We start from the raw sequence: 20,702 nt of genomic DNA, 5'->3' as shown, positions 1-20,702 counted from the left end.
TGAAGGATCACTCACGCACTGTTTGCCGTTTTTTCGGATAAAGAACGCTTCCATCAGCTCCCGAGTCACCTTATCTTGGTGGAAAAAAAAAGCACGTTAGTTTTCGTGAAAAGGGGTGTGCATTTGCAAACCCGGCAGTGAGCGGGAAGGTTGTCTCGCGAGTCACTGCCGAGTAAGTTACGGTGCTCAAAGAGCCTTACATTTACACAGCGCCCCGTTTGCCCGATGTACTCTTTACCGCAAGACAGTGGCAACCGATAAACAACACCCTTTTTGCAAGGAATTAAAGGCGCCACATGTTTTGTTGTACAGGCGTTGCGATTCTTGTGGACACCAGCCGCCAGTTTTTTATCCCCTTGTGGGCAAATTGCAGCCAGCTTCTTAGGAGCCGAGAACACTACCCTAACATCGTACCTCTTTGCCACGCTCTTTAACCCATGGGAAAGCCTGTGAGCGTACGGAATGAGAGCCGGCCTACGGCGCTCACTGTCAACACGGCCTCTTCCGTTGGCCCCTGTCTTGACCCACCTCAAAACTTTTTCTCCTGCCCTGGAGATGACGTGGTCGGGAAAACCACTACTTTTCAATCGTACTTTCACCACTACTTTTCAATTGATTGAAAAGTAGTGGTTTTTCCGACCACGTCATCTCCAGGGCAGGAGAAAAAGTTTTGAGGTGGGTCAAGACAGGGGCCAACGGAAGAGGCCGTGTTGACAGTGAGCGCCGTAGGCCGGCTGTCATTCCGTACGCTCACAGGCTTTCCCATGGGTTAAAGAGCGTGGCAAAGAGGTACGATGTTAGGGTGGTGTTCTCGGCTTCTAAGAAGCTCGCTGCAGTTTGCCCACAAGTGGATAAAAAACTGGCGGCTGGTGTCCACAAGAATCGCAAGGCCTGTACAACAAAACATGTGGCGCCTTTCATTCCTTGCAAAAAGGGTGTTGTTTATCGGTTGCCACTGTCTTGCGGTAAAGAGTACATCGGGCAAACGGGGCGCTGTGCAAATATAAGGCTCTTTGAGCACCGCAACTTACTCGGCAGTGACTCGCGAGACAACCTTCCCGCTCACTGCCGGGTTTGCAAATGCACACCCCTTTTCACGAAAACTAACGTGCTTTTTTTTTTCCACCAAGATAAGGTGACCCGGGAGCTGATGGAAGCGTTCTTTATCTGAAAAAACGGCAAACAGTGCGTGAGTGATCCTTCAGTGGCCTTGTCAGATTTGGAATTTCGGTACTTAAATAACCGGGTGCACACGAGCGATGCTCCTGTTTAGATCATCTTGCACGCCTTGCACGTAATCTGTTATGACGTACGCAGTCGTGGGTGGTTATTGTATATATTCTGTTCTGTTCTTTCTAATAAACTTTAGTTGCGAGTCAGCGCTTGTAGTGTCTCCCCTCTTTTCTGTGTTTTCTGTCTTAGTTTGCGCTGTTTTTTCCACCATGAATTCACACCAACTAGCCCAAATGTCTGCTTTGCTACGAAAGGTGAAACCAAATCAAGGCCTCACTAAGAAGGCGAGCAGTGTAAAAGCGAAATTTGCTAACAACACTGCAAGAGCAGATTTATGGTATCACTCGTGCGGTCGCTTGTAAATTTATTTTAGCTGCATGCGTCAGCTCTTCGCAAGCACTCAACCTGCTCAGCGACTCTCCTGTCCCGTGTTCATTTTTGCTCTTCTTTTTGCGGTCTCTATCATGTGTGGCGTGTCACGTTGCTATTACACCGCTGTAATGAAATTCTCCCGGGATTTGCTGATTTCGCAGGCCCCAGAAAAAGGTTGCTGATCCTGCGGCAAAGCACACGTTTCACTTGCAGCTGTTCTCTGTGAAACACATCCGCTGTACTACAGCCGCTGCTTCGCCACGGAAACAGCATTGTGGAGCCGTTTTGTGGCTCGCTGCTCATCGAGCTTGCCTAGTGCCTTCTCTCCTAGGGGAAGCCGCTACACGTACTAGACGTACACGTACTACATCACCGTGCACTTCAGCGCCGTGAGTACGCCTAGCGCATTATCCTGAACACAAATTGTTTGAAGTACATATTCTTAAATTTGTCGCAATTTTCTTGACTCTTTTTTTAATTAGCTTTGTCAGGTCTATGCGCAGACTGCGATTTAAAGCGCACGCAGAGCCGGTCACTATCCGCTGTTTCTTCTGGGACAACGCCCATTTCTCTATTCGGTCAAAAATTTGTACCTATGAAGTGGTAGCACGCGACTAAGCTAGTGCAGGTCTTTAATTGCGACCAATAAAGCTTTATGATGGCAGATATTGCCAGAACATAAATCCCTACCTTCCACAATTTGTTCTCAAAAAATTGTCCGCACTCACCAAATCTTGCGGGAATACTAATTTCAGGGACACCTGAGTCCCTGCGGAACGCTGATGCTATCGACTTTCTAAACATTATCAAAGGGGAAAGATTGCGCCACCGTCTATATAAGTTTCTTGAAGTTTCATTCACCACGGGAATCCCGGTAAAAATAATGTTCCTTGTTTGGCTTCGCTGGTATTGGACAAAAAATTTGTAATTTGCCTCGAAACTCATATTTGCGCCGCTACGCTGTCCACTGCGCAGAGGTTAAATTATTTAAGTACTGCGTTTTTCAATTTAATACGCATAACCCAGGTGAAAGTTCGGTGTTAGCTGTAATGAAAACTTTCACACCATTTCTGCTAGCTTTATCTCTGTAAGGGTCGTATTCTTAAAGAAATCCATGTTTTATGCCCAACAATAGTCAAGCCAAGTAAAAGACCTTGTCTTCTCGACATTGCTGTACCGCTCCATGGTGAATTTTGTATATCGCAGCCATGTTTCCGTGTAGCTAAAATAAGAATTTCACAGACCGAGCAGCTTACTCCCTGTTGCCTATAAGGTATTTACTGAGGTAATCGCTAACGGGGTCACGACAAACAGATTTCATCGACCAAACAATCAGGCAGGCATTCGTAAGCGGTACTCGACAATAGACCATATTCACGCAGTCATCCAAGAGATAATGAACAACCCTTATACAAAGCATTCATAGACTGCGAGAAAGCACTTGCCTCAGTTGAAGTTTCAGCTGGCTTGCAGGCATTCCGGAATTAGTGTGGAATTAGGGTGTAGAAGAGTCTTACGTAAAGATACTGCAATATATCTATAAAGACTGCACAGCTACCACATCCTCCATAAAGTCATCAATAAAATTCCTGTGAAGAAAGGTGTCAGGCAGGGATAGGCGATCTCGCCTATGCTATTCACCGCTTGTTTACAGCAGGCATTCCGAAGCCTAGATTGCGAAAAGTCGTGAATAAAAGCTAAAGGAGAATACCTAAGCAATCTGTGATTAGCGGACGACGTTGACTTGCTAAGTCACTCAGGACATGAACTGCGAAGCGTAATCAATGGCTTTGACAGCAGAGCAGAACGGAGGGTCGAAAATTTAATATGCAGAAAAGCAAATTAATCTTGAAGAGTCTCGAAGAGAAACAGCGGTTGAAAATTGATTGCGAGGTGCCGGAAGTGGTAAAGAAATACGTCTCCTTATGGCACGTAGAGACCGCCGATCCGAATCATGAGAGGTAAATAACTAGACGAATACAAAAGAGTTGGAGCGCATTTGACAGGTTCTGTCAGATTATAAACGGCAGTTTACCTCTATCCCCCAAGAGGAAAGTATGCAACAGCTGTACCTTTAGGGTACTCACCTATGGAGAAGAAACTTAGATGCTAAAGTAAAGAGTTTAGCCTAAGGACAACGCAGAGAACTGTATTTAAAAAAAAATGATATAGTGTAACCTTATGAGGCAGCGAGAGAGCAGAGTGGATCAGAAAACAAACGTGGGTTAATTACATCCTAGTCGGAATTAAGAAGGAATGGGCTTGGGCAGGGCAAGATAGCTGATGGTCGTTAAGGGTAACGGAGTGGATTCCCAGATAATGCAAGCGTAGCAGACGGGGGCAGGAAGTTATATGGGCGGATGAGATTAAGACGTTTACGGGGATAGGGAGGCCGCAGCTGGCAGAGGACAGGATTAATTAGAGAGACATAGATGAGGGCTTTGCCCTGCACTGGACGCAGTCAGGCTGATCATGATATCTCGAAACTCTATGGCTGACGGCAGCGAGACGGAGGAACGTTTATTAACTCTCGATAGTGCGTGTGTGTGTGTGGGGGGGGGGGGGGGATTGTAGACGTGTAGTCTAAGTGTGCGGCACGCACGGTGGATATAAGATAAATACAATGAGGGCGCCCGCCCTGACAGGCGTAGCGCCGACTAGTGGGAGGGTTGGGTGTGGGGTATTTGCAATGTTAAGTGTAATAATGCGAAAGCATATTATGGCTCATCGACAGGAAAATCCGGCGCCGGCGTAGAGTAGCAGCAGTGATCCCGAAAATCTCGGATGGCAACACCATGCTATCAAAGAAAGCTAAAATGCATTTCTGAATGATGGGAGGATTATAACCCGGGAGTTCCAGATTTTCGATCCGAGCACGCAAACCATACACCATAAAACCATTTTGTTTCTTGACAAGCCTAGTGCATGCATTCCCTTAGTACTGTGTGGGAGTGTGTAGGTGTTCCGTTAGAAAAGAAGGGTGAAAATAATAAAATATGAATAAATAAAAAGAAGAAATTAAAAAGCCATTGTTTCGCAATCAACGCGTAAGTATAATTAAGTGCCCTCCGGAGTTGTTGAAACAAGCCGAGCGTAGTATCTAGTCGTGGAGCACTCCCGGTCTGAAATAGAAGAAAGTGGCGTATATATCCTGATACCGTCTGCAAACAGAACAATTTAGAAAGTTGGGGAAATAACACAACTAAATAATTTTATAGATATCAGTAAAAACAGGTCACCAAGTTTCCAAGTTTAAATGAAATGGTGCAAAAAATATTCCACCTTCAAATTACAATTTGGCCTCAGCTATTTTGCATTTTACTGGCAATACGTGACCAGGTGGAACAACAAAATTAAGATCCCAATTGCAATACAGTTGAAAATGAGTGCGTGCGTGCGTGTGTGTGTGTGTGTGTGTGTGTGTGTGCGTGCGTGCGTGCGTACGTGCGTGCGTGCGTGTGTGCGTGCGTGTGCGCGTGCGTGTGCGTGTGCGTGTGCGTGCGTGTGTGTGTGTGTGTGTGTGTGTGTGTGTGTGTGTGTGTGTGTGTGTGTGTGTGTGTGTGTGTGTGTGTGTGTGTGTGTGTGTGTGTGTGTGTGTGTGTGTGTGTGTGTGTGTGTGTGTGTGTGTGGTTCCATGTTACAATCCCAATGATTGTAACATGCATATTCCGGTTTCTGTCATATTACTCTCTAAATCTTAACTTGATAATTAGTCAAGAATGAGAGAGTAATATGGCGCAAACCGTAATATGCAAATTATAATCAATGGGATTGCCAAAGCCCACCCGGCAGAAACTAATACCAATGACCTCTCTTGTGGACTTCAAGCTTAGACTTAAACAACTGCACGAAACGTGAGCCCTTACACCAATTAGAGCAATCGCAGAGCCCGCACCAAATAACTCAAGATTTCCGCCAGTAGAACCAATATACAACAAACCCACGCAGTAACGACCACACACCAAGAAAATTCTGCCACATCAGCGCGTACCCCACCTCCGGGCACAATCACCGCTACTGCACGAACATTAACCGCTCTAGAAGCTGAGGCGCTCGCGATAGTGCTTGCCATATAGTCCTTACCACCACTGCCAACACTGACCACATGAACCTTTGCACATACTGGCAAGCAGCACATTGACACTTTTAAAGCGGATTATTAATGCATGTTTCATCAGACAAATCCTCCGAATGTTCCCTTCAACCGAATACCTCCTTCATATCATCTGTTGTCCTGCGCATGAGGAAATCCCCGCAAATGAGCGCTTTAATGATTTCGCCCACTGACCGTGCTCCGGTGTACGACATTCTCACCCTTGGCCCAACCATTTCTACTTTTTTTTGGTTACAACACATTTACTAGTATCGCACATCATGATTTATATTCCTGCCTCATCATCCGTCCCTGAAGAGATCCGAAGCCATTCTCTGGAGACAACCAGGCAGACATAAATCCCTCTTCTTCGATTCGCCAATCGCCTCATTTTTTTATTTTAGAAAAGAAAACTGTTGTAGCGAATGTGTGCAAATACCTACCGCATACCTGTACTACAGTGGCTCCCTTCCCGCAGGCTGCAAACGCATAACCCTCCCCAACATCCGTCCGACCCTTAGCAAACCGTTCTTTTTGTGCGACAGCGCTATTCCGAAAGTCCAATCCCGAGCAAGACCTTGCGATGTTTTCGGTTTGCGATGTTCGTCGGCTTGTTCCAAGTGAAATAAATTAATAAACATAAATCAAATAAATATTCCCACGACTGGGATTTAAACGCACGGCGGTGCGAACATATCAAAACTGCTGACCACTGCGCGCAATAGACTGTCGAGCTGTGCATTGCACATCATATTCTTCATCAACTAATACTACTATCAAACTAATATTCGTGCTTTGCGGTATCTGACAGTAGTGACAGAGAGATGTGCGCTGCATGCGTTGACATGGACAACGTCGTGGACAACATGGGCACTATGGCCAAATACACGTTGGCTCCATGGCTTCAGAAACGCAGCACTGGCCGCCACCGTACATTGGGTAAATTGGCATCGATGATGAAGGACTCGAAGACGCTCTTAACTGGCTGCCTAGGTCATTGGACTTGAATCAGGCTTTCATGCACGGGGCGGTGGTATCTACATGCAAAAACCTGTGCTTTCAAAAAACCTTTTGTTCTTAGTAGTGCTAAGCCATCATGCCACTTTATTTATATTTTTTTTTTGGGGGGGGGGGGCGGTCTAGTGCCTTGCCATGCTCGTTAGGTCTGGATGGTATAGAACCTTCCCCTCAGCGAAACTGTGATGAATCAGACTGCGGAGTTTATCCCGTCGCCTTCCATGAGCGGGCATTTTAAGCAATTACTTCCATGCTTTCCTTTCTTGGGTGACTCCCTCTTCAGGCTGTTTCCGTTGTTGAGGCACGCGAAGTGATCGTTACTTTTGTCTGGTGTTCTTACCGAGCGTATGAGAGTCTCTACACGCTCTCCTGTATGTGCATACGTCACAGCAGGGCACTCAGCAATCTCAGTGCCTAGGAAGCCTCTATGTCCTCTCGCCTATCAGTGCCCTATCAGTGCCAAAAAGATGTTTGCAGAAAAACCAAAATTGCTAAACAAGTTTTAGTAAGCCCGGCTATGACCATGCCCGTAATCACATAAAAATGTTGCTGGAAACCTAACGTTTCCTAGACCCCATTGATTTCCCACGGCCCTCGAAGTGAGTGAGCGCGAAAAGAGAATCATTTCATAAGTCGGGTTTCGCGCTCCTTAGAAAGAGAAGATCTTCAGTATTAACATGTCCGTGACGTACCTCCCCGTACAGAGCAGATTTTTTTTCAAAATTCCAAGTGAAAATTCCCTAACTCTATTGAGCAGGAGTTCGGTACTGGCAGCCGACAGATGGCGCCAGGTGGTGATATTAGCGGAAACAGTGGTTAACTTTTCAGTGACTCTGATGTCTAGTAGGGAACCTCAATTCCCATTAAAGCTTGGCTTGTTCGGCTATGCAACGCCATGGCTCGAATGATAAGGTAAAGCTTTTTTTCCTCCGTGGCTCAAAGCAGGAGAGAAAGTCGACCTTGAGGTCGAGGTCCACCCGTAAATCTGCGACAGTAGGCGGGGCAGTTGAACTCTGGAAGTTCGGCACCGCAGCATTTGTTTACTGACCACTGTTTGTACCTCAGCCTGCTACCGCTGCTAATCTGTTTCAGATGCGAGCGAAAATACAAGCCGGAATTGTGTATTCTCCGTTCCCTGACTTGGAAGAGCTCTCCGATCCTTCCATGTTCGCCTTTTTGCACCGAAGGCTTAAGAAATTTGGAGACAAAACAGCAGTCGTAAGTCATGTGCATCACTGTAGTAGATTGTAGTTCAAAAGCAATAGCAGTTGACATCCACAGCTAAATGCTATGAGGGCATTTATTGCTTTACTGCAGTAACTAATCATATTAAATTAAACGTCATTTTAATGCTTGACAGAAACAAATGAAAACAATGAAAACTGTTGTGATCGTAATTTCGCACTGCTATAAATATTCAGCATTCACGACCCTCAAGCGGCAGGGAGTGAGTACATCGACGCCGTTGTGGACATCTGTATAGCGTATCTACCAATTGTCTTCTGTTGTATACAAATGCGTACCGTATACAATAGTGCAAGATCAGCAGTTTTTTTGTCCCGAATTTTCCTTGGGTGCAAGTCTTGCAGATGTCGGCTCATCTTGCAACATAAAACTCCTGTACACGCAATGTAGCGATGCTGCGACTTCTACAGAGAATAATGCAAAAGCTGGAGACACGATAGAAGCATTTTTGTTCCCTAATTCCCGCCGCTTTCTTTCTCAATGCTGTTTCATGACCTTACCTCATTAGTACGCTTCATGAGATGGTCATCTCCCATGCCGTTAGAAATTCCGGTCACTATGAGACACCATGAACCGACGACCAACGCCATGCGCTCAGATTCCACGTTCAGGCGTGTGGAGGCGGTACGCTCTTTAGTCGCCCACTGGGTGTGAGTTTATGGCTGCCCTTGGCCATCCACTAGGTTTAGGAGCTTCGAAACTGCGCTTTGAATGGGTGGTTGACGCACAAGTTAAGCGTCTGTTTCATGATTGGCATACCTTCAGAAATTATAAGAAAGTCAATTCAGGCATCAGCCAGTAAAACCCGAAAATGTCGAGAACGAGAACAGCCTTACATCACAGTTGACCTCTCTGTCGTTTCCTCCATTCACTGTTTTGTCCACTCGAATAGCACGTCATCTGACACCCAAACCTTGTCTTGAACTCGCATCACAAAGCCTACGGGAAGCTTCCCCCAAGCGATAGTCTTCCACTTGAACATCATGGTTGGTAGAATTTTTTCTCAGGTCAGCCGTGAAGCAGAGCCTCACCAGTATCCCTGTAATTCGACGCCTGTCGCGCGTACAGTGACGATTTTAGCATCCGTGAGGTCTACAGTTTAATTTTCTAGGTGTGTGAGTCGAATTTGCCATCTGTGACAGATCTTTAGCGTGTTCTCTGACAGCGCTGACAAAACTATGAAACTTTTAACAGCTTGTCCTCATGTTCGGCTTCTAGCCTCTGGCACAACAATGTTCGATGCAGTATGTGCAGTTGGTACCGGTTCATAAATCGATTAGCCCTGTGCCTTGAGCTCATGATGTGCGTGAGGAGGGGATAGCCAGTGCTTTCAAGCGTGCCATCTCAGTGGGCACCGCGTACCCGTTTCTCGATGTTCTTCGTATGTCAAACTACTATGGTTTCCCACGTAAAGCGTTTCGAGTTTTGTTATTCACAGCGAGGTGATTTTTTTGGAGACGTCAAGGTAGACACACTTCTCGTGGACGTTGTACTTGCACCCAGCTTCCCGTTTGCGCGTTTTCCTTGATGTAGCTGATTACTTTGAATTTCAAAGCCCACAGTAAACGACATCCGGCGCCTACCCATTGTCTCCGACAGTTCTCGCCCTACTACGCAGTCTCCAACACATCCCCGTAACTACTGAAGCAAGGTACTGACAGGCACAATGCAGGCAGCCCTATCCTACACATAGAAGAATTGTGGCGCCCTTAATAGCGAGCAAGATGTGTTCAAGTGGAAGAATTGTAACTTACGCTAAAGTTTCAATCAGCGGGAAAGACGAATTGACACGTAAGAGCAAAAGAAAAGAAGGTAGAGTGCAGCGACTTCAGTGACAGTAGTCTATCAATGATTCATTCTCTCTGAAACCGTGGGACTGTGCATAGTCGTGCCTTTCACAGCCCAGTTATCGAGTGTGTTTTTCCTCCAGTACTCACAACTCACATTCACTCTTTTTTTTTCTCCTTTTAATCCCCTCTCAACGTCTGAGGTAGCCAACCAGGCATTCCCTGAGTAGCCTTCTTGTCTTTTCCATCTTCTTTCTGTTCCTGTGTGTCTCTTCTCTAATGCACTGTCCAGCAAACAGCTTGATGAAGCAGCATCCGTTTCTGATATATTCATGCTAAAAGGCGTATGTAATGCAGATGCTCATTCAACTATTTTAAAACTGCAGATACACGGAAAGCACCGCATCAGTTACTCGCAGTTCATCGACCGACTCAGAGCCACGGCCGCCGGCTTCCAGTCTCATGCCATAGGCAAGGGCGACAGAGTTCTTGTGCACGTGAAAAACACCATCGACGGCTTCGTCGCCGCTTGCAGCATCCCGCTCACCGGTGCCACACTTGTGACCTCTGACGTCACGTTTAGCGAAGGTGGGTTTCGCCGACACCACCGTGTCATTAAGGGGTTTCATGCTCTTTCGCGCCTTCTTTGCTACGACGGGCTGTAAGTGAACAGCTGAGAAAAACAGGCATCTTCCTAATTTAATGAGCTCTTAAAACACGCTGTTAAATCTTTCGAAAACCTCAGCGGCTATGCAAAAGTCTAGTGCAGAAACTCGCCACAAGAAGTGTTCCCGAGACGGGCGCTCCTTTCGTCTGCTCTTCTTAGCTGTCAGAGCTTTTTTAATGCACCTCTATGCCTCTGCTCCACCAAATATCGAAAGGACCACATCCTAGCATTATTTCATGACACCGAGGTAAATGATGCAAGGGCCTTAATTTCCACATAACCGTAGATCGGCTGCCCTATTTTCGCAAAATCAAATTGCAGACCGTGTACACATGTTTTTACAGAATAATGTACAAACAGTATGTCTCAGCTCAAAAAGCCGGATGTCTTTCCTTTTTATATGTACCCACCATGAAATGTTCTTAGAGTGAGCTGAAAGCCATCCCGAATATATTTGAATAATACTAAACGAAATACACAAAACCGCGCTACCCTGGTTTTGCGCCGCAAAAATTTCCACAAGCCATTTTAAAATACACACAAGTATATAAGATAAACTGTAGCAAGAACTGGCAACTTAAATGAACAAGCGTTCGTGCATACCGTCCGAAATCGTAGGTCCTACTAAAATTCTCAAAATGACACATAACAGTGCTGCTGATCAAACCGTTTAGTTTAAGCTTTGAGTAACTCCTCGACTTTTTTAATACGCTATAACTTAGTTTACGAGCCAAACGAAACAAGTTTCTCTAGTTTTCTTCGTTCACTTTAAAAACCGGTTCCATATTAGCGCATTAAAGCGATATTAAAGAGATATTTTGTCTCTACTTCGTGATACCCGAGACCTGCGCGAGCTTCGAATACCCATGACTGAAGTAATGCTAACAGGAGTACCCCAAAGCATCGATACACATCGATTATGCCACGCTGTCGTCAAGCTCTCGCAGTGCTGTGCTCCCGCCCTCCTCTCCGCATTTCTCACCGATGATCGTGTGTTCACTCTTTTGTCTACTGCTGTCCATGCATGTACAATAATTCAATGCGCCACCTGTCGCCATGTCTGCAAAACAAAATGCAGCGGTGAGCGGCTGCCATGGATGCGGGAGTACTCTAACTGAGCTCTGATCATGCCGCCACGACATCTACCGTATGACATAAGAAACTTCACCGCTGCGAAGTCGTGGTCACTTCCACTTCTCAGCACAGTCACTTCTCCATTATATTTTGCTGCCTGGTCTCATCCGGTCGCTCAACCAAGATCTCATAAGCGCACAAGGTACATTACACACACAACGCACGTTGCTGCTGATTCCACCAGATTAACGTCATTACTAAGGAAAGCAGATGATTCTGCTTCCAGCACGGAGACGGCAAAACTGTAAGGAGCACTTTGGTTCACAGCTGTCGCTGTAGTTGTTATCACAACGCTATCACTTATAATGAGTTGGAACAACAATGCAAGAAGAAACAAATAAGAAGAAGGAGAGAGCGAATAATAATGAAACGATAGATAGAGCAAGAAATGCTTAAAACAGTAGGAAGGATGAAAGATGAAAGGAAGCAGATAAGAGCATAGAAAAAAGAAAGACGGAAAGTAGAAAGCAGAAAGTAAAAAGAGGAAGGAAGAAACGAAGGAAAGAAAGAAAAAAAATAAGTATGGTACAAAGAAGAGAATAAAAGAAATAAAGAACAAAAGAAACAAACAAAGGCAGAAAGAAGAAAAGTATGGAAGGGAGCAAATTAAGAAATGAAGAAACAGGTCATTATATACAACATTTTGCGCTCTCTTGTTCGTAAAAACGTGATTCCATGACCAACGCGTCACACTTTGTGCTCGAACTTCCCCGATGTCTTCTAGAAAACTAATGTGTCTTTATTGTACCGTCAAAAGTAATTCTACTTAATTTTCCTTGGCAAACAAAATTTTTAGGTCACATCGCACCCATTTGCACTTTCTACACGAGTGCCAAGTTAGGTGTCCATAAAAATTTTGTAAGAATTAGTTCCTTTCTGCGCTTGAAACCTCCCTGAACAATGTAGAAGCAATATGCGTTAGTAACAGCTCATAGTAAACTAGCAACAAAAATCTGTTTAGTATTTCGCTCTTTATTTTAAACCCAAATATACCATGTTTACGACTTTTTATGCAAACGTACGCGATGTTCTTGAGCAAAATGGAAAGCTTTATCGGATGTTTGGGACATATCAGCAAGAAATGAAACGCAACCACAACCGAACGACAAACAGCAAAATACGAAGCTCTGAGCCAGGGTAGGCGCAGTACTACTACCTGCGGCATTTTAAATTCGCGGGCTCAAAGACTCTTCTTCAGAAGTACTATTCAACCTGGCTTGCATTTCTACTCCCGAAGTTAATTAAAGTGTTGGTGTTTTTTATTCCCATCTCAGTTTTCTTGTGCGCGTTTACTTCCTTGCTGATTATACTACTTTGTAAAAATAATCTAACGACAATAGCACTGAAAATAATAACAAAAAATGTGAATTTGCAAGAGATTGTATATTGTGTAAGAAGTAGTGCAACTAAAAATTGAAAACGTGGCACGAAAAAAAAATTTTAAACTTGATGACATTACCGCCGCTGAATGTTGTCCTTTTATGGCACTGCATTGCACAACTCGATTGCTGCTCTGCTAAAAATTTTCATTTGCCGTGTACTCAGGAATTGAATTGAATTGAACTTAATTTATTGCTCCAGAACAACTGGAAGGATTTCCAGGCAAAAAGCTGCTTTCGCAGCTTCACGGGGCCCTGAAAATCGTTAGATACAGTGGCTTCGACATATAAGGTGATGGAAATAAACATAAGAAAGATACAACAAAAGGAGAACAAAAGTACACACTAAAGAATACAAACAATGAAATGCACTTACAATGAAATATACATAAAATAAAGCAGAATATACACATCAAGTTGTATGAAATGATCAAAATTTTAGAGAAATGCCGAAAATTGTCTTTGTAGATCATAGTGAACCTAGAGAATCAGAAGTAATGAGTGTAAAAAAATACATCACATATCAGCAAAATACCGTCGCAATTGTTTGAATCTGAAATTTGTGGTATGTTTATATTTGTTGAGTACATGCGAAAGATTGTGTTGCAGTGTTTAGAGTTTATAATTGGTCCTAAAATGAGGGACAAACCAAGTATCCATGCTGCGGGTATTAGAAGTAGTATGTTTAGTTTTTAAGGACGCTGTTTCAGTAATGAAGGTCTTGTAAGCACTATTAGAAAAAGAAAACAAACGTAGCATCCGGAAGTCGTACATATGGTCAATGCTGATGATGTGATGTGAAAGAGAACGTTTGTTGGGGATATGTAGTGTACGTTTGCGATGTTCGCGATATTTGTTTTCGTAGTTCGTGCCCATATTAAGCTGCAATAATTAATATGAGATTCGAAGAATGCATAATAAATTTGTCGCTTAACCTTTGAGAGTAGCAGCGTGCGGCATGGTGACAGAGCTCCTGTTGTCGCAGCGAGCTTTTTACTGATATTATAAACCTGCGTATCCCAGCTGAGATTAGGTGAGAACACTACTCCCAGAATTTTGTGCTCATGCACAATTTCAACCTCATTATCAGCATATCTAATTGCGCGTTGAATTTCGAGTGGTTTTTTTTTTGCCCGGAAGATAATTGCTTTTGTTTTCGCTGCATTAATATATATCTTGTTGAGCTGCGACCAGCTGCAAAGCCCTGATCGTAGCCGCACCAACGCATCTCATGTGCTCTCTTTGCACGAGCAGTGGCGCACGCAGAATCAAGTGAATCGCGCATCCGACACAGCGCATAGAGAGCGCGTCTCTCCACATCTCCGCTCTGCCTGCTTTTCTTCCCTCTCACCTATTGCCTGGAGCCAAAACATTTCGCCCAGCTTCCGAAATATGTAACAGCAGTTATTCACCTAATATAGCAGATGCATACGCAACCTACCTCGAAACTGGACGAAAGAAAGCTCTCGTACTCCACAACTACCGGGGAAAAAAATGCGGCCATTTTTCCTTGGACAACAATGTAGCTAAAGGAGCTATTCTCAATCAAAATTTCTGCGTTTAGAAACGCAACGATATCAAAAAGCACAATGTTAAATTTTCCTCTCGCTTCTGCCGACTTTCAGAGGAGCTTCTAGACCACGCTGAAAAGACCGACGCTACTCACGTGCTGACTGATGAAGAATATTTCGATGTCTTGAAGCGCATAGCCCCTCACTTGAAATTCAAGGTAGGTATTTTATATGTGAATTGCGGCTTGTTTTTCTCTTATAAACTATGACCCTAACAGCTACGAAGAAATGAAAATTTAGTTTTCCAGCGCTGTGTACCCTGATGTTACCTTTAAAATTGAACACCTGGAATTACGAGCTGTTGGGTTCACTACCTGAATGACTGCACTCGCGCTCTGCAGTGTTTTGTCTGCATTCATTTTTTACTAATTCATGGCTGCAATGTACAGCCTTTGTCAAAAGTAACCAGGCTGCATGGTTTGTTTCTCATTCGTACAGTAGACCCATCACGTCTTCCGTAAAGAAAAGATCAAAAACTTCTTTTAAGGCTAGGGCAGGGGTTCTCCTTACCATACAGAGATTTATAGCTCGAGGGCTGGCATAATAGCTTTACTATACGACTGAGAAGTAAACCGTACAGCCTGGTTACTTTTGACAAAGACTGTACGTCTGGCCGCCAGTTTAGGAGACTGCTTCGACGTCACTGGGACGTGACCCTGTTCTTACGGATTTAGGTCCTTCTGTATTTTTCTTGTTATTTCGTTGTGTTTGTTTTTTACTTCCTAAAGATTGCAGTTATAACATAATATTGCCTAGCAGTTATGACCCATTCACGTTTAGCTTTGCTGGTGCGTTTATTGTGTTTTTTCCCGCATTGTGTCGCTAGCTCTCCGATGATTTCATCGCCTACCCTGAAAGGAGAAGGCGATGCCACTGTCAGGGAGCAGCCTGGTCACATCTCCAGATATATGGATAAAACACAAGCCCAGAAAATCTAGATCGACCCTTCCACTCTAGTTAATTGTAGCCTGAGGTTTTTTTGTTCAATTTTAGTTTGCACCACTACTATCGCGCGCCATACGGCGCTCGACATCCGAAATTACTGCGGGATCGAGTTTTAAACGGTTTTTATCGTTTATGATTTATGGGGGTTTAACGTCCCAAAGCGACTCAGGCTATGAGAGACGCCGTAGTGAAGGGCTCCGGAAATTTCGACCACTTGGGGTTCTTTAACGTGCACCGACATCGCACAGTACACAGGCCTCTAAAATTTCGCCTGCATCGAAATTCGATCTCCGCGGCTGGGATCGAACCCGCGTCTTTCGGGTCAGCAGCCGAGCGCCATAACCACTGAGCCACCGCGAAGGCTGGAGTTTTAAGTGTTTGGTATGCATCACGTACGTATATTCCTTGGCTGTCAAAAGTAGTCAGACGGAGCACCTTGCGATGAGAGATTTTACCCCGCGAAGAAATAATAGGTCATCACTTTTATCATGTTCTCACGGGATACCTCCGCGCTCTGTAGTTGTCTCTATCACTTTTATCATGTTCTCATGGGATACATCCGCGCTCTGCAGTTCTCTTATGTCTGCATGTTAAAATATCTCCTTGAAGGTACGTTGCGTTCCCTATTGCGGGCTGATAGATGGCGCTGCTTGGTAACGAGAAAGAGGACTGTGGAAGATTGTAAAGGTTCCCGTGTTCACATTTGGGTTCATAAACGCTTTCCCGCGCAAAAATGCTTTTGTCCAGAATTCTTGGGTATGTTGTAATGAACTTCCATTTTAATGCAACTAATCGGCGCTATTTGGTAGGTCGTATAATTTTGAACAACATTATTTTGCGCGTTTAACTGAGGGTTAGCCTCTTAACAGCGCTGAGCAAGAAATCTGAATGATTTGCCAAAAAACACAGCGAAAAGTTAATAGTACTTTAGCATTATATTGGCCGCGTCGCGAATTTGTTTGGTTTATTGGTTTGGTTTATTGGGGTTTAACATCCCGAAGCAACTCCGGCTATGAGGTCGAGAATTTGTGCTGTGCTAGGGAAGCTGTGCCGTGGAGGGAGTGAATGCCGCAAGAAAGGAGTAAAGAACGAGACGAAAGAAGGATATTGGAAAGTGGAAAGGAGGAAGGAGCAAGTTTAATGATGCATTGTCATGGAAAGCATTTCATGTGTCGTCATCAAACCCGGTGTGGTATCACGAAAGCGGAAGCGATAACCGGAATTGACGCACCAAAACGTAAGTGAAGATACCAAACCGGTATGCAATGGCAACAAGCAATGCTCGCGCATCATCTTCGGACAGACCTATCGATCACCTGCGAAGTGGTGTTTGGTGCTTGCATGCCCTGTTTCTGAAGAATAACGTAATAACGCGCACATGCTCGTGGCAGATGCCCACATGCGCAAATCACGAAGATACAAGGGACGGAGTACGCAGAAGCCGCAGCTTATTCGCCTTAAGTTCCTTGATTTCCGCAGACTTTGCTGTGGAGATTATCATGCTCAAGATTTCAGGCAGGTAGCACGTCCGTATCGTTAGGAATGATAGTCATGACTGCGATGCTAGCAGGGATATATATGAACTGGATTTTGAAGCGAAAGCTTCACTAGGCCATTTAAAGCCAAGGTCGCCGTGCCCAGCCGGTTGACCTTCAAGTTAGCCAGAGGGCAAACCATTAGAAGTTTCTGGTGTTGCTATGGAGTGCTACCCCATTGTACTCAAGGTCAAGCTCAAGATCCAGGTCAGACCGCGGTAAATTTTTGTTCGACGTCACTATCGTGCGATAACCACGTGACAGTGATGTGATGATGATGTCTGTGCGTTCATTGGCATTGACGTTGACAACATTTTAGTCTCCGGTGACTTTAAGGAAAGAAATTGCGCATAACTGGCTCCCTTGGTTAGTGGACACCTCTATCGCGCTTTGAAGTACGTGGTTGAGAGAGATACATGGGCTGCACGTGCTAACACTGCCAACGTTCTGGCAGGCGCGAGGCACTGCTGCATTAGGCCGCAGCGTTCATTGGGCGAGAAAACTCTCGCGATCAACCATTAACTGCTACCTGCCAGGGTGGCAGGGTGGGCTATCTGCATATCCAGTTTCCAAAACGCGCTAAACGTTACAGACGCCAAGCCGGGAATACCTGCCCGATACGCCACAGAATTCGCTCTCTAACCAAGTTCAAGAGTAGTTGAACCGCACCCAATTGTTTTAAGCGGTGCTAAAGAAATACGTTTTGACGAAAAATCATGACTTCGCAACCAGCTGACCATTCTGAATCTTATCCAGAAAGGCTTGAGCCCCTAGGACTGATTAGTAGACATTACAAGCCACCTGCGGGTTATCATTATTTGTGGTCGCGTGATTCAGACATCCCGGATTATGATGCACATATACCAAGCTCTCTTATTCGCTACCTAAGTAACAGTTTTTAGAAGTGCGGCATAAATCTTTTTTCTCTCTCTCTCTTTTGAACCAGTTCTTCTAGTAAAGGCGCATGAGTGTTTATTACCTCTTTCTTTCTGAATTTTGTACTTTGGGGTCGTGCTAGATGATGCATGTTTCAAAGGCACTTTTTTTGAAACGCCCCCGCTATTTCTTTCTACATCTGCGTCTGGAATAGCCTTCACTCAGTTCTGTCGGAACTATTATTTGAGCAATACTGAATTTACACAGGGTTATGATATATGCTCCATATTGTTACGTGCGCGAGCGTGATTAAAGGTGTTTTTTTTTAAGACTCGACAAGATGAATTACAAAGCAGTAAGATCACCGCGCAGTTACTTCGTTAAATCCGTAATTAGAATGAAGCAGATGAACTGAAGAAGACTAAAGTGATGAGCTTTTTCTGGGTATCAAAATCACATTTACGATAAAGAAAGTGGAGTTACGGCTTAACATTACAGGTACTCCTCCTACCCGTCTCGAAAGCTCGCGGGCTCCAGCTAAGCTGACATTTTTGGAATATTCCTCGACGTTGTGCAGCAGCCACAGATATGTGCTCATTCTGCGCACTCAAAACTTTGACTCCTTAAAAACGAACATTCTCAAAGCTGAAAATTGGTATGATGTATGTCAGAACATTTAGTTCCACTAAAAGTAACGTCGCATTTTTTTCTTGCCCATCCAGATCTTCATATTAGTCACAGGCACATTTCTTTCGTCTTCATTTCAGAAATTATTTTCCCTCACGGACCTGCCTGGGTGCATTAGCATCGCGAACTTCTCCTCTATTCAACCCACGGAATACAAGGAAGCGCTGGGCTGCGAGGACAGCGTTGTGTTTGTCGCCCATTCAACTGGAACCACCGGTGCCTCCAAAATTATCGAGATCACGCAGCGGAATTTCCTGTCACAAATATGTTGTCGAGAGTGAGATTAACTATTCATTTCCTTTAAAATCTCTCCTTGTTTAATTTCAGGGCACGAAATGTATTGTAGGACAGTTCAGTTTTTTTTTTCATTTGCACAATTATTGCCATCGGTTCGGACGAACGGTCAAAAGATGCCCCAAACGCTTTTAAATGCATCTCGCACGCTGAGTGAGTGCCTATGCGGTTATTTCAGATGGTTATAAGGAAATGCACGGCACCAATACTTTTACTAGCAGGTGACCACATTGACCGCAACGTGAACGATGGGGGCCAGGAAGGGTCTGAAGGGAAGATGTGTCGGCGTTCTACGACTTAACTGCAAAGCGTTTTCTTGCGACCCTGGACCTTACTGAACGCCAAACTACGATTATTCTTTTGTTTCAATTCTGACACCCTCAGTTCAATACGCACCACATTCTCAGCAACACTGGACAGGAAAGCTTTAAAATGGCTTCAAGCAACTTACTTCACTTGTCATTCAGGAAATGGGTATCGAGCTTGTAATACATTAAAGTTTAAAATTAAGAAAAAATGTCGAGAAGTGCTCTTGAAGTCGGTCACTAACATGCAGCTTTCGGAACGCGCCAAATTTTTAAATCAAAACTTGTCCGAATTTCTTGTTCGCGTCCGTTAAAATCACTGCTGTTGAAAGGATCTTATTCGTTAGGACACAACAGGTAAACCACCCGGCCGCATACCAACAATAGCTCCTTTATCATCATTATTTCCATCAACTGGTCTTGCAAACATTATTCGGAAGAGATTGTTGGGAAAAAAGGCACCCAATTCTTTGAAGAGCACACGGGCACCTTTCATCACCAAAATGGTGGTTCAGTACTAACAAAACCCATGATGTTCATGCAGGACATTTAAGCTTGCGACGCCGGAGGATATCTGTCTTGGAGGTGGGAATATATCATTCTACGTTTGCTACACGTATTCATTCTTCGTCGTGTCTATCGGAGCAACCCTGGTGCTGCTCGACAAATATAGTCCAATCCCAGATGTCTTCGCAGCGTTCCGAGACCATAAGGTGAGCGCCGAGCTACATGAGCATTTGTTACAAAGCAAAATACCATGCCGAAGGGAAGACTGTTGGGCCACTTGTTTCATGATGATATCAATGGAACGGCGCAAGAAGACGGGACAGCAAGACAAGAAGTGACAGACACAGCACAGATTCCTGTCACCTCTTGTATGTCACTATTATCTTCCTGACCCGTTTTTTGCTCCGTTCCCTAGCTATGATTCCCATGCCGACTGGCGCCGGTTTCTTTACAATGGTATCTTTGCGAGAGAATCTTCAGAGTTAATGGTATCGGCATAAGCCTTGAAGTCACCATCGAATACCGCCACCAAAAACTCCAGCGCTGCCCTGCTAGCCGCGAAAATTGCTTCGTACGGCTCAGGCTAAAAGCCTGAGGCCAGCATTCTGATCAGTAGAGAGCGTGCCAGCATGCCTTAAAGCTCAAGCTACGGACCTGGACCAATATATGTGGGAACGAAGTTTTCGCAGAAAATGGCGGATTTCTTCGTTACTTCTCCGCTAAACTTGAGAATTTATGATAATATTTTTGATATTGTTTTTGTTATTATAGAAAAGGTGTAGTTGCCACACATAATTATGGAATAACCCATAAATGCTTGATCTACCTTTCTTCCGTCTCATATTGGTCGGAATGCCATCTGCGATCACGTGATTCGGGTAGTCCTCGTAATTGGCGTACTTACGGAGGATGCAGGCTTGTGCCATGCCGCTGTTGCATTACCCTTTCGGTTAATGCAAGATTGCGTGAGCTTTTGCCCTAGCGCTGTAACGGGAAACACGCTGTAAAAATTCTGAAGCTGTGGAACATTTTGCACCTCTCTCATTCGGTCGCTC

General features: G+C 44.6%; 1 protein-coding gene across 1 annotated transcript in view; it reads left to right on the top strand.

Annotated features, from left to right (window-relative positions):
* The first annotated feature begins 1,823 nt into the window (after nucleotides 1-1,823).
* LOC149327238 (uncharacterized) overlaps nucleotides 1,824-20,702 on the top strand; it is a 37,214-nt gene continuing 18,335 nt past the window's right edge. The window contains exons 1-6 of the mRNA XM_089564821.1: nucleotides 1,824-1,994; nucleotides 7,808-7,933; nucleotides 10,134-10,335; nucleotides 14,553-14,656; nucleotides 18,622-18,818; nucleotides 19,685-19,853. Coding sequence (XP_089420947.1) covers nucleotides 7,808-7,933; nucleotides 10,134-10,335; nucleotides 14,553-14,656; nucleotides 18,622-18,818; nucleotides 19,685-19,853 — 798 coding nt within the window. The 5' untranslated portion in view covers nucleotides 1,824-1,994. The remainder of the gene's footprint in view (nucleotides 1,995-7,807; nucleotides 7,934-10,133; nucleotides 10,336-14,552; nucleotides 14,657-18,621; nucleotides 18,819-19,684; nucleotides 19,854-20,702) is intronic.

This window comes from Amblyomma mixtum, chromosome 10, assembly GCF_055824585.1.
Source record: "Amblyomma mixtum isolate Tamu chromosome 10, ASM5582458v1, whole genome shotgun sequence".
Classification (NCBI taxonomy): domain Eukaryota; kingdom Metazoa; phylum Arthropoda; class Arachnida; order Ixodida; family Ixodidae; genus Amblyomma; species Amblyomma mixtum.
The sequence above is the reverse complement of the archived record's forward strand: the minus strand, read 5'-3'. Positions and strand labels throughout refer to the sequence as shown.